The sequence below is a fragment of the Plectropomus leopardus genome, chromosome 22, assembly GCF_026936395.1.
Source record: "Plectropomus leopardus strain MGB_pleo_1.0 chromosome 22, ASM2693639v1, whole genome shotgun sequence".
In the NCBI taxonomy this organism is placed as follows: Eukaryota; Metazoa; Chordata; class Actinopteri; order Perciformes; family Serranidae; genus Plectropomus; species Plectropomus leopardus.
Window position 1 is genome coordinate 2,997,320 of NC_142197.1, and position 16,400 is coordinate 3,013,719.

General features: G+C 38.3%; 2 protein-coding genes across 4 annotated transcripts in view; one reads left to right on the forward strand and one right to left on the reverse strand.

Moving 5' to 3' along the window:
* Positions 1-16,400, reverse strand: part of crebl2 (cAMP responsive element binding protein-like 2) — a 68,485-nt gene that overhangs the window by 51,352 nt on the left and 733 nt on the right. The window contains exons 2-3 of one of the 2 annotated variants that reach the window (XR_015775485.1): positions 15,511-15,708; positions 13,255-14,065 (exon numbers count right to left, since the gene is read on the reverse strand). Coding sequence is in view for 1 of the 2 variants with exons in the window: in XM_042517048.2 (XP_042372982.1) it covers positions 13,910-14,065; positions 15,511-15,708 (354 nt within the window). In the remaining variant the exon portion in view is untranslated. Of the gene's footprint in view, positions 1-11,493; positions 14,066-15,510; positions 15,709-16,400 lie in introns of those variants that run through there. The other variant, XM_042517048.2, reaches the window with a different exon arrangement.
* Positions 3,279-7,901, forward strand: gpr19 (G protein-coupled receptor 19). Of its 2 annotated transcripts, none has more exons than XM_088072559.1 (2): positions 3,279-3,462; positions 6,137-7,901. In XM_088072559.1, the coding sequence occupies exon 2, from the start codon at positions 6,163-6,165 to the stop codon at positions 7,432-7,434; it is 1,272 nt and encodes a 423-aa protein (XP_087928685.1). In that variant the 5' UTR covers positions 3,279-3,462; positions 6,137-6,162; the 3' UTR covers positions 7,435-7,901. The 2 variants fall into 2 exon arrangements, with proteins under 2 accessions (XP_087928685.1, XP_087928684.1); XM_088072558.1 differs by lacking the exon at positions 3,279-3,462 and adding an exon at positions 3,519-3,882.

Genomic DNA, 16,400 nt, shown 5'->3' on the forward strand with positions numbered 1-16,400 from the left:
TGTAATATTTAACTTTAATGTTAGCTAATAAAAAGTTGTGTAAACACTATTTTTTAAAGTAAATATGTGTATGAAATGAGTATGGGTCAAATTCACGGGAATTTCTATAGGATTTGTAGCATGTACTAGCAAGTAATGTATTCTCCAGCTACTTAAATTCATTAGATGTTGTAACAAATGACACTAGACTGCACAACAGTGATGTTATTGAATGTAATTACCATAAGGCTTGTTTCACATAGCACGCGTCAACAGAGCCCCAGCAGTGCCAAATGAGTGGGTTTTTTTTATTTCGGTACCCATGTTAACAAGTTGCATGTCACCTGCAGCACATCTAGAGAAACGATGGTTGGCTAATTTTTTACGCGTGCCGTGCATTTGTGACAGTGAAAATGGTGTTTTGATTATGATATTGACTCCACGCCACCTTTTACTGCAGTTGAAAAGTATCTCTCTGTAAGATGTCTGTTTTACTCAAACATCCCTACTTCCCTTTCAAAATAAAAGCCATCTGACAACGTGTCTGTGGACAGAATCCCATCAGTTGGTGGTGTTTTGGTAAATTTAATGTTTTGGGAAATGTTATTTTGTTTTCTGAAATGTTTTGTTTTGGGAAACGTGATTTTATTTACTGAGATGTGTTGTGGGTGATGTGGTGTTTTAGGAAGTGTTGTGGTGTTTTGTCTTCCAATTTGTTTTAAAAGAAAAAAGGTTGATTTGCTCACATGTAAATGCTGAATATTATTTCCACTGTATTGTGATAACTTTTTGGCATTTCTGAGCTATTTGTACGTCTTTTATTTTTATAGCTCTGAAAAATGACATCACTATATGATCATAGAGCAGTGGGCCCAGTAATGAGCCCTGTGGTTTACCAAAGTTAATTTCAAACCTTTCGGAACATGACATTTATAATATTTTCTATTTTACTTTCTTGTATTGTAATACAGTGAGTTTGTTAATCAGCTGAGTCTCATGGTGTTTTTGTCGTGCAGCGTTTCAGTTCATTCCTGAGCCTGCAGCTACAGGACGGTCAGCGGACCGAGGACAATAGATGTGATGAAAGCAGAAGAAAACTGAAAGGTTTTTCATACTGGAGCAATTAGCATGCATGGTTGAGTCAGACTGATGAATGTGAGCGAAACGATCAAAGCTTGAAGCTGGTGCAGAGCTGCAAGACACCACGGTACAAAACTTTAGTCTAATCGTACTCTACATGACAAAACTTGTCCAAGCATACCCTATACTGGAGTGAGTTTTTGTCAATACGAAATAGGATGTTCTGTAACTTATTTGAAGGGCATTGTTTTCACTTTGTACAGATTTCCAGTGATTTCTTTCAAAATCATGGGGGGAGGCAAAAAGCAGCTTAACAAGAAATGGGCCAAAAATTTAGAAAAAGAAAATTGTCTGAAAATAAACAAAAAGAGAAAGATAAGCAACAAACCAAAAAAAAAAACAAGAAAATTACCTAAAATGCACTGGAAAATGTATTTATTTAGCATATTTACCATATTTTTCTGTTAAATGATTATAAATATAAAATGATTCTAATTAGAAATATAGTTTTCTGGACATTTTACCACTCTTTTGGACAGTTTTCTAACTATCCGCCCTTTTTAAAAAAAAGTGTCAGGAAATTTTCTTTTGTTAATTTTAAACTGTACTCGGGGGGGAAATCAATACAAATCTACATTAAAGAAAAAATAACAGCTTTTGAAGTTAGAACTGTTATCAAAGATATAAAACAGGTATTACTGACAGAGTCGAAATAAGATAAGACAAAATGTACTTATCAAGTGAATTAAAAAAGATAAATCAATTATCAATTAAAATTATGGCATAGCCTACTTTTACTAAAGCAAATTACAAAATTCCTAAATATATTTAAAAATTTCTTATCAAGACACATTTTTGAGAGGGTAAGTCCAAATACAATCCAACACTTTTGACTTATACTTTCTTTTTCTTTTTTGCTTTATTAATTTCTTGTTAGACAGCCATACTTTCAACTCACCATCTTATAATTTTCAATCATGTAATCTAGGCTTTTTTATGTTATTGGCAGAGATTAACTTCCATACCTGTGATGTTTTATCATGTTTTGTGTCTCTAATATGAATTAAAAGCACATATTTGAAAGCTCACAGACTCAGGGTGAGTTTGTTGTCTTTCCTCCCTCCCATCAGCACCATTGTTGGTTTCCCGTAGCAACCGGCCTGTTGGAAAATCACCGTCTCCTCAGCACTGCGGTTGCCATGGTGACATGCTGCGACAGCAAACCCCCGTCAGCATCAGACCAATAATTGTAGATGGACAGCATCGTTTCCTTTTAAAGAGAGAGCAGCTCGTGACGGTGTGTGAAGGTCGACAGGTGAAACAAATAGTAATTATTAATTAATAATCAATTAGTCCACCTGATCAGCAGCACACAAAAGGACACAGCTAAGCAGCCTGAAATTAACCTGTTAATAAATAAAATCCTCTTACACAACAAAGAGTCACACTCACCGGTGGTGGTGGTGATGATGATGATGATGATGATGATGATGATGGGGAGGATGAGGAGGGGGAAGGTTTTCAGACCTGATGTGAACTGACCTGAACTTGAGTAGTGACTCTTGATTCACATTTAAATCAATTTAAATCATACTTAACATGTTAAATTGGTTTTAAGAAACGGCCCAAAACTGAGGAAGAAATTAGTTAAAAAAGGAAAAAAAAACTGCACACACAAAAAAGGGGGTAAAAAAAAAAAAAATCACAAAAGTGCTTCTAATTATATATATATATATATATATATATATATATATATATATATATATATATATATATATATATATATATATATATATATATATATATATATATTGGTCAAACTTGATGTGATAAAAATAATCAAACTACAACAGCTAATTAATGTCTTTTTAAAATTACAAAATTATGTATTGTTTAAAGAAATCCCCACTTTTTATAGTAAATACCTGCTAAATTGGTACAATAATTTTACATTTTTATAATTACATGCAGCTCTATGTAAAATTACAGCAATAATAATCTAATTTAGTAAACTGTCTGTAGGGTTTACATCTCTAAATAACAAGACAGTTAAGAAATATGAGGGGGGATGGGGTCTTTCCTTTCAGCTTTGGGGCCCCAGAAACAGTTAGTCCGCCCCTGTTAGTCAGAAAACATCCGTCCTCCTCTTCATCAGCTGCTGCCTCTTCCTCCAGCTGCTCTCTGGAAAACACAGACAGATAGGCAGTATAAACAGGTGGACAGACAGGTGGACAGACAGACCGACCAAACAGCCATGATGTCTGCTGCCTTCACGGACCTCCTCCTCCTCCTCCTCCTCCTCCTCTTCCTCCTCCCTCCTCTTCCTCGGGGCTCCAGCTCGTCTCCACTGAATCACGGAAAAACACCAAAATGAAGCGTCTCTTCCCGCTCTGCTGTGAACCGGTGAGTGTCTGAAAAAGACAACATTTAACCCCCCACCCCCCCACCCCACACACACACACACACACCTGACTGCCTGGACCCGTTTAATCAGCGACACGTCAGAGGCGGAGCGGCTGTTTTTCAGCGTCTAAACGCGGTCTGATCACCTGTGGACCTTCGGAGGGACAATCCGTTATCTGTATTTACTCTGTTTTGCTGTTTTTGTATGTTTTCAGTGTATTTTTCTGCGTGCAGCAGTCAGCATCCATCGCGCTGAATCAGATGCAGGAGCAGACATGATGCAGGCCGGATACATGATGCTGAATCTCAGTTTGTGGGAGCGACGCGGACTGTTTGTTTGTTTGTTTATTAGATTTTTGACAGATGGATTACACATTAACAAGCCTGCACACCAAACTAAGAAGCTATAATGACCCACATGTAAGATGCACCTTTTATTTGTATATATGAGTGTATTTGTTTAACATTTTCGTGTCGAAAATAATCAAATTTTGCTCGCAGATTAAATGAATATTCACTCTGTTTGAGCTCCAGGTAAACACTGTGCTGTTTGTACACGGCTACAGTAAAAGTACATATACGTTAGTACCTAAATACTATGTTATGATGCTCGGGAGATATTATTTTATTTTACACCTTAAAATCCCCTAAAATTTCGTCACGTCACTAAAATGACGTGAAATAATTCACTTTAAGAGATAAAACTGCAGATTTTGGTGCTCAGTATTTTTCCATGAGGAGGTTTCACTCTTCACTGAGACCAGGTTGGATTTAAAGGAGCCTCAGTTTTTATTATAGCGTCTGTGCAGATGGAGAGATGCTTTTTAAGGACAGTTTGATCATATTTGTTGTCTTTAATGTCTCAGAGTGATCAATTTAAAGATGTAAACTGTGTTTTTAGTTGTGTGTATGTAGACACATTCAAGGCCCTCCATCAAACTGTAGTTACATAGTAAAAACAATAATATTCAGGGGTGTTTCTGGGACGTTGGGGGCTTAGCTCAGACTTTTTTTTTGCTTTATTTTGACGCTTTTTTATGCACTCTGGCACCTTATTTACCCTCAAAAACTTTTTTCTTTAATCTTAATTATAACTTATGATGTTTAAAATATAGTTGTTCATAATTTGTATTGAGTAGAAACAGAAAACTTAACAACTGCTATCATTAAAAATGTATTGTTGAGAGCAGGAAAAATAGTCCGAATTTTTGTTAGAAGTGGCCGAATCTAACTAAATTTAATCAAGTGTCATTATTAAGGGACTGTATGTTATTTATGAGACGAGAGGGGGTGGTGCAAAAAGGGGGATTAATTCTTAAAGCACCGGGGAGAGACTCATTTTTTTTTTTTATTTTGGATGGGCTTGTTTTTAATTTACTGTCACTTTTATAAGAAAACATATGCAAACCCATGGATTTGTGTATGTTTTCTTTAACATTTTTTCTTCTTTTCTGAGGCCAACTTAGATCTGAGGCTATTAACAGAATATTTGGGGCTGAAACGTCGAACACGCAGGCTTAATGACACCACTGGTAGGAACATATATAGTAAAATATAACCTACAGTAATGTAATCAAATACTGCACTTAAGCACAAATATAAGGTACTTATATACAGACTTAATCAACAGAAAAATAATCAGTTTATTTATGTATACTCCTACTTTACTACATTTCAGAAGAATACTGTACCATTGCTGCACTACGTTTATCTAACATCTGCTGTTTTTTTGCAGATTTTACATACAAACAGTGGTTGAAAGTAACATTTACTTGTGTTTTACTCGAGTATTTCCGTTAGTTTATACTCATTTACTGCACTGTGTATCAGAGGTTATAAGTGTTGTCCTGGTTTCGTTGGTTTACTTACGACCCACCGGTGAGGCTGGATGAGGTTGCTATGGGTGAAATCCAGCAGCGTGAACACAAAGGCGGCGATAAAACCCTCCTGGGCTTCTTCACATCCTTAATGTCTGACCTCAGAGGAGAGCGGGATCTCTGCGGACACTCAGACGAGCATTAATGAAATCAGGCTGTGAATTAGCCGCTGGGCCGGAGGTGTTACGGGTGGTTTTATTTAGGGAAAAAGGTGCATCGATTTGAGAGCAGCAAAATGAAAACATCACCCTGCCTTCATGTCACTGATGTTTCCAGGAGATTCATTATTTATTCACTTGTGATTTTAAAACTCCCAGATGTGATTTCTGAGGCGGAGCGTCGTCTTCATTAGACTGAAAGCTAACTGAGGCGTGATGCTGTTTACATCTTCATCAGAGATAAAGAAAAGCATCATCGCTGGGATTATTTTAGCTATAACAGAACATCAGTTTAACACCGTAACGACTGGTTTGGGGTACTGGTAACATTTGAGCTGATACTGGTACCAGTTCCTGGAATTAAATACAGGTTCCTAACGGTTCTTTTTTCAGCACTTTACTTTCTAAAGTCTCTTCTACATTTTACGTAATAAATGAATGAATAAATTCTTTTATTTTAGTGTCACGCCACCTAGTGGCCCATCGCCCCATGGGATTATACGACACCTTTACAATCAGAGGAACAGCAGCCCACAGAACTTATTTCATAACATGAAGAAGGCTTCAGGTACTCTCTCAAAGGTCTTTGGTCCGCTCTGTGATCGTACTGACGGTGAATTTGTTTTTTTGCGTCCTCAGATCCTCAGTGGTGCAGCAGTACAGTGATGGTGTATGCCCAGTCCTCAAACACAGTTGGTGTCAATCCCTCCCTCTACTCTCCATCTTTCACGTATCAGATGTCATTTAACTACTCTGGGAGGGAGAACTCGACTGTCCTGGCAACCTTACCCACAACCCCCCTCTGCAGCCTCGAGGGCTCGTCCGCCGGCCAGCCGAACAAGACCTCCGCCTCCTATGAGCTGACCACAGGCGAGGTCGCCGTCCTGGGCTTGGTTTTCGGCGTCCTCTGGTTGGTCTCCATCCTGGGAAATGCCCTCGTCTGTCTGGTCATCCACCGGAGCCGCCGGACTCAGTCCACCACCAACTACTTTGTGGTTTCTATGGCCTGCGCAGACCTGCTCATGAGCCTCGGCTGGGCGCCTTTCATCCTGCTGCAGGTCGTGTCAGGACGATGGCCGCTGAGCGCCGCCGCCTGCAAGGTTGTGCGCTACCTGCAGCACCTCTGCCCGGGTGTGCAGGTCTACGTTTTGCTTTCCATCTCTGTAGACCGTTTCTACACAATCGTGTACCCGCTCAGCTTCAAGGTGTCCAGAGAGAAGGCGAAGAAGATGATCCTGGCCTCGTGGCTGTTTGACGCAGCCTTCGTGTCGCCTTGCTTCTTCTTCTACGGCTCTACGGACAACAATCATTGTGACTTTTTCCTTCCGGACAGCTGGGGCAGTATAGCCTACGCCGCCGTTCACCTCCTGTTTGGTTTTTTGGTCCCAGTCGCTCTGGTTGTATCATTCTACCAGCGGGTCGTCCGCTACATCTGGAGGATCAGCGCGGACGGCCACACGGTGCGTCGGACAATGAACATCGTCCCACGGACTAAAGTCAAGACCATCAAGATGTTCCTCATGCTCAATTCGGTCTTCTTCCTCACCTGGACGCCGTTCTACATCGCCCAGCTGTGGCACCCGAGGGAGTCTGACGGACCCAGCCGGCAGGGGCTGCTGTTCTTCACGGCCATCGCCTGGATCTCCTTCAGCTCCACGGCGTCCAAACCGACCCTGTACTCCGTCTACAACGCAAACTTCAGAAGGGGCATGAGGGAGACCTTCTGCATGTCATCCATGAAATGCTACCGCAGCAACGCGTACACCATCACGGCGAGCTCCCGCATGGCCAAAAAGAACTACATCGGGGTGGTGGAGATCCCAGTGCAAGCAAAGACGGTCGCCAAAGACGCGGTTTACGATACATTTGACCGAGAGGCGAAGGAAAAGAAGGTAGCCTGGACAAATAATGCCAACCCTCCGAATACTTTTGTCTGAGTTTGGACGATTTTAAAACTGAGAACACACAAAAACTCGACTGAAATGTTATTCAACAGCACAACGTCAGTGTTGGTGAAGCGGGCCGGTGGACTAACGTGCCGGCTCTGCTTTCAACGGAGACAAAAGCTCACAGAAACAGAATGTGTTTGTATAAAGGGCTTTTTTTTCTGATGTAACACATCTTCTGGCAGCCATATCGCAGGTTCTGTGAACAGCTAGCTGTTTTTATACTTCAGATTTGAATCATTATTTATTTACGTCCTGTGTTTTGATTATTTTGCCATTGGTACATCAGATTTCGTGTTGTTTTTTTCTTTTTTTTTTAATAATAATGCTTTTTAGCAAGCTAACCATACTTTGCGGCCACTGTCAGTGACCTGTGTCAGTGACCTGTCTCAGCGACCTGTGTCAGCGACCTGTCAGCGACCTGTGTCAGTGACCTGTGTCAGTGACCTGTGTCAGCGACCTGTGTCAGTGACCTGTGTCAGTGACCTGTGTCAGTGACCTGTCAGTGACCTGTGTCAGCGACCTGTGTCAGCGACCTGTGTCAGCGACCTGTGTCAGCGACCTGTGTCAGCGACCTGTGTCAGCGACCTGTGTCAGTGACCTGTGTCAGCGACCTGTGTCAGTGACCTGTGTCAGCGACCTGTCAGTGACCTGTGTCAGTGACCTGTGTCAGCGACCTGTGTCAGTGACCTGTGTCAGTGACCTGTCAGTGACCTGTCAGTGACCTGTGTCAGTGACCTGTGTCAGCGACCTGTGTCAGCGACCTGTCAGCGACCTGTGTCAGTGACCTGTGTCAGCGACCTGTGTCAGCGACCTGTCAGTGACCTGTGTCAGTGACCTGTGTCAGTGACCTGTGTCAGTGACCTGTGTCAGCGACCTGTCAGTGACCTGTCAGTGACCTGTCAGTGACCTGTCAGTGACCTGTGTCAGCAACCTGTGTCAGTGACCTGTCAGTGACCTGTCAGTGACCTGTGTCAGCGACCTGTCAGTGACCTGTCAGTGACCTGTGTCAGTGACCTGTGTCAGTGACCTGTCAGTGACTTGTGTCAGTGACCTGTCAGTGACCTGTCAGCGACCCGTGTCAGTGACCTGTCAGTGACCTGTCAGTGACCTGTGTCAGTGACCTGTCAGTGACCTGTCAGTGACCCGTGTCAGTGACCTGTGTCAGTGACCTGTCAGTGACCCGTGTCAGTGACCCGTGTCAGTGACCTGTCAGTGACCTGTGTCAGTGACCCGGGTCAGTGACCCGGGTCAGTGACCCGTGTAAATGCGTCTGATTTGCTGCAGTAATGTGTGTAGTAGAACCAAACATATATGTTATCTTTGACAATATGGAAATAGTTCATTGGGTCATTGATTAGAAGCAACTGAACAGAGAGCAGAAGTCTTGCTCCACTTTCAGACTAATACTTGAAAGTTTGACAGTTTTACTCTTTTATTTTATGAAAAGCTGAGTCAGCTGTTTTAGAAACTAAACTCTTTTTGACATCTCGAATTAGACACAAATATCTTCAAGTCTTCTTAATTTTCTTTCCTTACACTGGAGGGACTGCTGTGTTAGCTTAAAAGTTATGTTTCTAAATTAATCCCTGACCTTTAAAACAGGAGTTGACAAAACAATTTCACATTAAGGTTCACTTTCTACTTGTTTATTTAGTATTTATGCCAAGTATTTGTTGTTTTGTGCCAACATGGACTCTGTCTTTAGAGGAGTCTCCAAGCAAGTAAACACCCATTTATCGGAAAACTCGATATCCTGAATGATATTATTTAATCTTAATTTAGTTATTCTTGAGGCTCAGCACATGTAGGTTGACATGTAATGCCTCAGCTGACAGATTAAGAAAACCACTTTGGAAAAAACACATCGTAAAACTGTTAAAACATCGAGCCCAAAAGTGTGACAGGACTTCGACTCTTTGCAGACGATGGCTGACTATTCGATTATAATCAACACGGTCAAATAATTAACTCTGACGTTTCTCTGCACCACAACAAGCCTTGGTTTTTTCTATTTTTTTCTCAGACATGGTCGCTGTTAGATTCTGACATTTACACCGGACCAGCTTCATCCAAACACACGTAGATGTTAACATGAGTTTAAGGATTTCTCAGGTAGAGCAGTCTGCAGTCAGTGGCCTACCCTTATTTTACAAACAAACAGTGACATACACACAACAAAAACGGTCTAGATAGACATCATCTGTAATGTTTGTCACACACCAGGTTATACTCACTTGTATCCTGATTTATTCTAATTTCCAGTGAGGGAAGAAACCAGTAAAGACTCTGGTGCTGCTGGTTCAGTATCTTTTCAGAGCTTTCGGCACAGCCTGTGTTATAATGAAAATAAAAGATACAAATTTTCTTTTTTTCTTTTCTTTTCTTTTTTGGCAGTTTTTGAAGAAAACATGTTGGCTCTTATTTCCTTGAAACATTTTTAGAAGTTTTTAAAGAAAACATTTGGGCTTTTTCTTTTTGGTCAACTTTTAAAGAACATTTTTGGCTTTTTTTCCTTAAAAATTCTGTCAATTTTTTTCCTTAAAAATTCTGTCAATTTTTAAGGAATATTTTTGGGCACATTTTACACAATTTTAGGCAATTTTTGAAAAAAACATTTTGGCTTTTTCCCTTTCAAACCTGTGCATGTTTTCTTCAAAAATCACCAAAATGGCATGATTTATTATAGCGAAAACCTGTAAAAAAGAAAAAAAAATCATCACTGGATTTTCAAATTCCTGACAGTCCTCAGACACATCATGTGTTATTTTACAGGTCTGTGAAACACTTTTCAAAAACATTTTTTCAGGTTTTTCCATGATTGTACGAACCCTGAGAGGAGTCTGCCTAAATGTAAAAGATATAAGAATATAAAAGTTTCTGGTCCGTCCAAAAAGTTTTCGACTGTGTAATAAATAAGATAATTTAAAAATGTAATCTAGTTACAGTATTTTAAACACAGCGGAGAACGAACAGATCACCAGACGTCAGGTTGATGTGAGCGCCTGCAGCACCAGAGTCTGATCCGCCTGTCCAAAGACGAGTCTCACCTGTCTCACCTGTCTCACCTGTCTCACCTGTCTCACCTGTCTCAGTCTCACGCTTTACCTGCTTGTAAAAAACACCGTGTGATCAAACGTCTTTCTGTAAACTGTCAGCTATACTGTGATTTGAAGGTCCATGCTTTATACTCACATTATTACCAACATGTGGCTCCAGTTGCTATGTACAAATAAATTATTCTTTTATCATTTTAAATATGCTTAGTAAAATCAGCAAACGCAAAGACACAATGGACTCATTTCTGTCTTTATCCAAATCTTATTACTACATGTTTTTCTTTTTCAACAGGGACCATTTTTAATTAATAATTGAATTAATGTTTTCTACAAGTTTGATTAAGTTTTATTTAAATGTCTTAAGGATCCTGGTAGCATTTAAACGCATTTAACACATTTAATGGTCACGTGTGACATTAAAGTGACTTTTGTCATGAGAGAGAAGAAAAACTCACAAAGGGACAAACAAAGGGAACTGACAGAAACAAATTATTTGTTGTTTGGTGTTCTGGCGTTCTTTGTTTTTAGATGAATTAATCCAAAACTTTTTTTAAAAAATCATTTTAAAATTTATTTTTTATTCATTTTTTAAATTATTATTTAATTAACTAATTTTCAGGTAATTTTCTTGTACTTTTTAGTAATTTCCAGGTAATTCTTTGAGTCATTCCTTCTTTCAGTGCTCTTTGCTTTCCTCCCATGTTTTTGAAAGAAATCAAGCCAATTTTCACAGGTCTCAAAGGGTTAAATAAGTAATTGTGATAATTATTAAATTGACATGTTTCCCCATCTTTTAAAAATAATTTTCTAATTTTAATAATTTCTTGCAATTTGCAGAACATTTACGAGGTTCCTCATTGCCTTTCTCTCATGTTTTTGTAACAAATCAAACCAAGTTTTAAATATTTGTAAAAGGCACAAAAACAGCACAAGAAAAGACTGAAATGAAAGCGAATATTCGGCGGCGTTCACACAGGACAGACTCCATCCGTCAAAGTCAAACACGTTTTATTTTCTTTGACAAACAAAAGTTCAGACACAGAAATTGTTGCAAAGCCTCAAACTACAATCGTCTAAAAAAAGTGCTTCTGCCAAATATAGAAAGTGCACAAATGTTCACGAGGGATTTCATCACCTCACCGACAAAAAACAGAGAAAAACAACAACGCTGCGATAATGGATCCACGTGAGCAGAGAGTAAACACGTAAAACTGAAACAGAAGCAGCGGGCAGTATTTCTGTCGAATTTATCTTCGTCTAACGAACTCGCTCTGCTGAAACAAACATCACAAACACGACGCGCTTCCTCTGAGCCGATATAATAAAATACAAATACAAAAATATATCAAACACACTTCTGATCGTCTCAGTACATTCAGGCTCTTCCCGTCTTTAACGCTACGGCAGGACGGCCGTCCAATCGCTTGGAAAACACCGACAGACATAATTAGTCGTATTTAGATTATAAACTGGAGAACCACGGCGAGATTTATAGGTATAAATATATAACGCAGGGCGGCGCTGAAGCCAAACGCACCTTTGACGACACACAAGTACACGATGTTTTCACCGAGTGTCTGCGGCTCTCCGCCATGTTTTTGGTTCTCACGATCTGTCGGTAAAATCGGACAAGTTGATCTTACTTTAAAAGGAAATAAACTGCCTTGAAAAATGTAATTTAACATGACTATTATGTTTACTTAATATCCTTTTTTAGGTTTACTTTGATTTTTTTTGTATTAACTTCATTTTGTGAAGTCAAATTAAAAATAATAAGTGATAGCAACTTAATCAAATCAGGCTGGTCTACTTTAACTCAACAGTATTAATTCAGTAGAATTTAGGAATAAATGAGCATCTTAACCCTTTGAAACCTGAGCAAACTTGTTTTCAATTAAAAACATTGGAATTAAGTGATGAGCAACAACAAATGACCCCGAAATTCGTGAGAAATTAGTAAAAAATTACAAGAAAATCACTTGAAAATAACCACAAAAAAAAAGAAAAAAATACCTTAAAATCTGACGAACTGTATTTATTTATCTATGGATAGATCTGAAATATAATCTAAAATATATAATTATAAGAATTATAACTTTTTTGCTGTTGCTCATTATATTTCTCCCCATGTTTTTGAAAGAAATCAAAGATTTTACGCAGCAAAAGCAAACTGATGTGGATCCAGGTGTTAAAGGGTTAAGACAAGACTCGAGTTTGTGGAAACAAATAAACTTAACACACTTTTACGCTTTAAAAAACAATGTAAAAAAAACAAACTAGAAATACTCAGACTAAATCTTTCTCTTTGACTTTACTTCAGATTTCAACAGAACTTTAGATTTTATCACTAATATAAATATTCAATCAAGTTTCAGCCAAAAAAAACCTCCATAAAACTAAATCACGCACATGCCTGCAGCTGCTCCACGTGCAAAATCCTTTAGTCCATGAAACAAAATACAAAAAAAGTTCTATTAACCCTTTAATACCTGAGCAGACTGGCTTGATTTCTTTCAAACACATGGGAAGAAGGTGACAAGCAACTTCACAAAAACTAGCAAGAAATTAGTAAAAAGTTGCAAGAAAATTACCTAAAAATAAGAAAAAAGACTAAAAAAAACAAACAGAAACAAACAAGAAAATGACCTCAAGAAAGTGCAAAAATATATATATATATATATATATATATATATATATATATATTCCTTTATCTTTAAAATAATTTGAAATGTTTTTTTAAATAATATCAAACCTAAAAAAAATTCTGATAATTTCCCTGTAACTTTTTTTTTTTTTGCAGTTTTTTTGCAGTTTGCGGGACATGTCTTGCCAACTTGCTCATTATTTTTCCCCCCCGAGTTTTTTCTTGCAGCACAAGATCCAGGTGTTAAAGGGTTAAGTTAAGACTAACTTTGTTTACTTAAAAACTTGAGTTGCTATCACTTATTTAGAACAAGTTCATTTATATTTAATCATTTTTAAGTTGCAAAAAAATCACAAAATTAAGTAAATCCAACTAAAATTAGGGTAAAATTAACAATTAGATGTGAAATAAACATAAAAATAAGATTTATATTTTCTTACCTTTATCAAAGACATCGGTTTCCTCGACTGAGAAAAGTAAGATCAGCTTGTGAGTTTACAGAAACAGTTTCAGACACTCTGCTGCTGAAGAAATGTGTTAATTTTGAAGCTTTTTCGGGATTATTTCTAACTGCAGCTTCATCTGTGACACAGATTATCAGAAAAGCTGAAAGCAGAAAGATTGTGAGTCTGTAAGTTCGTGCGGGTTCCCGTGAGACTGCAGGTTTGTGGTTTTTTAGATGATTGACAGCAGCAGTTTGTCTCCCTCATATCGTCAGTCTCTCTGTCCTCAGGGGGACACGTTCGTCCTCAGGTGGACACGTTTAACCCTGTCCGTTGCTGCTGATGTTGTTCTTGCTGTTCTTGGACGTCTTGGTGCTGCTGCCACTTTGGGGCATTTTCTGTTCGTCTCCGGTCAGCAGAGCTTTGATTTCGGAGGGGATCTTCCCCTGATCCATGGCCGAGCACCACTGCTTATACTGCAGGAGACAACGGAGACAACGGAGACAACGGAGACAACGAGACGTGATGAACTCAAACTGTACGGTTACAGAGAAATTTTAAATATGTGCGCAAAACTAAAGAGAACATGACAGAGAAGTTTGGGAACTGCTTAATTATACGTGAAAAACGGTGTGACGGCATCTGCGTATCATTCATGCATCAAAATAAAACCAAAAATTAAATTAAAAAAAAAGACTAAAATAATAAAAAACGGATAAGTACTTGTTTTTCCAATTTCTGATTTTCTGCTCAAATAAAAAATTTGAAACTACGGAAAACGAGGGCGGTCTGTGAATGCGAGTATCATTCCTTCATTCATTTTTCAAAGTAAAACAAAACAAACCTCCAGCAAACAGGTGCAGCAAAAAGACAACAAGCAACTTGGTAAGAAACGTTCCACAACTGGCAACACAGTTAGACGCAGAAAATTATTTTCAAAAAGTCAGGGAAAGGAAAAAAGGACATGATATTTAAAATGGTCATATTTAAATATTTTAAATTTTGTTACAAAATTATTACAATTTTTAGGCATGTTTTCCAGGTCATAATGTTTTTTTCCTTCTCTCTTTTTAAAAAAAATTATTCATTTTTAACAAATTTTCAGGTAATTTTTTCAAACTTTTCACTTTCTTGCTCATTTTTGTGTCATTTTCCCGTCATTGCTTGTTGGAAAGGGTTAAATTTAAAAACAGTGATGTGGACGAAGCCCCAGAAACTTTTTCATGTTTCACACCCAGAGTTAACCCCTTTATCACCACAAAGTGCCTCTGCTGTGTTTCTTACCTCGCTGACACGCTGGAGCTCCGACTGCAGGAAATGTTTAGTCGCCTGCGGCTCTTAAAATCCTCGCGAGGAGAAAATGACGCCGTGAGAGCGCTGAAATGCGTTTTGGTCGACGGTGATGAACCAGCGCCGGCTAAATGTTCCCACAAAGTAAAACACGTGAGATTCACTGAAAAGACGAATTATCGTCTTCTCAGTCGTGCGGTCGGACGTTTTTTGTTTTAAGATTATAACCGAAAACCAAAAGAAAGTTGCAGCTTCTTCCTTTTTTTCTGCACAGTGTGAAATGTACATTTTTGCTCTTTGTATTTTATTTTTTATTACACATGTATACTGTAAACTTGTAAGTTTATCTACATTAAGTTATAAAACCTTGTGACAATTTTTTTAATTTAGAATTTAAGAAAATGCCACTTGTGTTTTTATAGCATTTTTCTTTCCTCTTTTTTTGTTTTTTTTCTGTCTTTTTTGTTTTCTTATTCAGTTTTTACCGACACATTTGAAGAAAACTAAAGATCTGTTTCAGCGAGTTTAACATTAAAGTTTGAGTCTAATTTCAAGCTTTTCTGTCTAAAGTCGTTTTTAAAGTCTGAGGGAAAATATTTGAAAAATCCACATGATGAAAATGTGTATTTACCATCTCCAGCTCCTCCCGCAGGGCACAGATCGCTCTCTCCTTACTGGAAACCAGTTCCTCCAGGTACTGGTACCTCAGCTTCTTCCTGGCTCGGCACTCTCTGGCGCTCTGCCGGCTTCGCTCCAGTTTCGCCTTCAGGTCGATCTTTGCAGGTTTGCGTCCGCGTTTGCCGGGTTTCTTGACTTTACCAGCCACCATCTGATAACGAAACAAATCATCATTTATCGACCCAAAACTGCAACAACATGCTGCTTTATTTAAAACATTTCATGTTTACTTTCAACATTAATAAATCTGTAATATCCACCTTTATCAGAACAACAAGGGTGGGAATAAACATTTCTCATCAACAAAAAAATGTGTTTTTAATTTCACTGAGGCTTTATCTGGAAAACAATCTTTTCAAATTAAACAAATTAATAAAATATAATGTGACAGGAAAAATGAAATACATCAAAACGTGCATCAGCAATTTACATGGCTTTTTGTGATTTCTGAATATTTTTGAGAGCGTGCAAAAATCTTGAACACTCTTTGAAACCCGGGCAAATTCACCCGCCCTCTTAAAGGCAAAGAGAGACTTCAGAAGAAATGACCCCAAAATTAATAATAAAAATACAGGAAAATTAGCACAAAACCCCAGTGTTTAAAGTTTTTCCTGTATTTACTTTATATATTTATAAATATTTACTGCACTTAATACTGGTGGAAAGTGTGAATGCAGCACAAGAAAAGTGATGTCAATCCAGATTTTAAAGGGTTAAAATTTTATTCAAAAAAGGTACCAGTTACCCCGCATTAAGAAAGAGTTAACTGATCTAACTAAATTACAGATTCAGTTACACTGAAAGAAAAAAAAGCTTAAAATTAAAATTATTCTTTAAAATAAT

Excerpts from the sequence above, each read along its gene's own strand:
- gpr19 (XM_088072559.1), top strand. The coding sequence starts at position 6,163 with ATGGTGTATGCCCAGTCCTCAAACACAGTTGGTGTCAATCCCTCCCTC.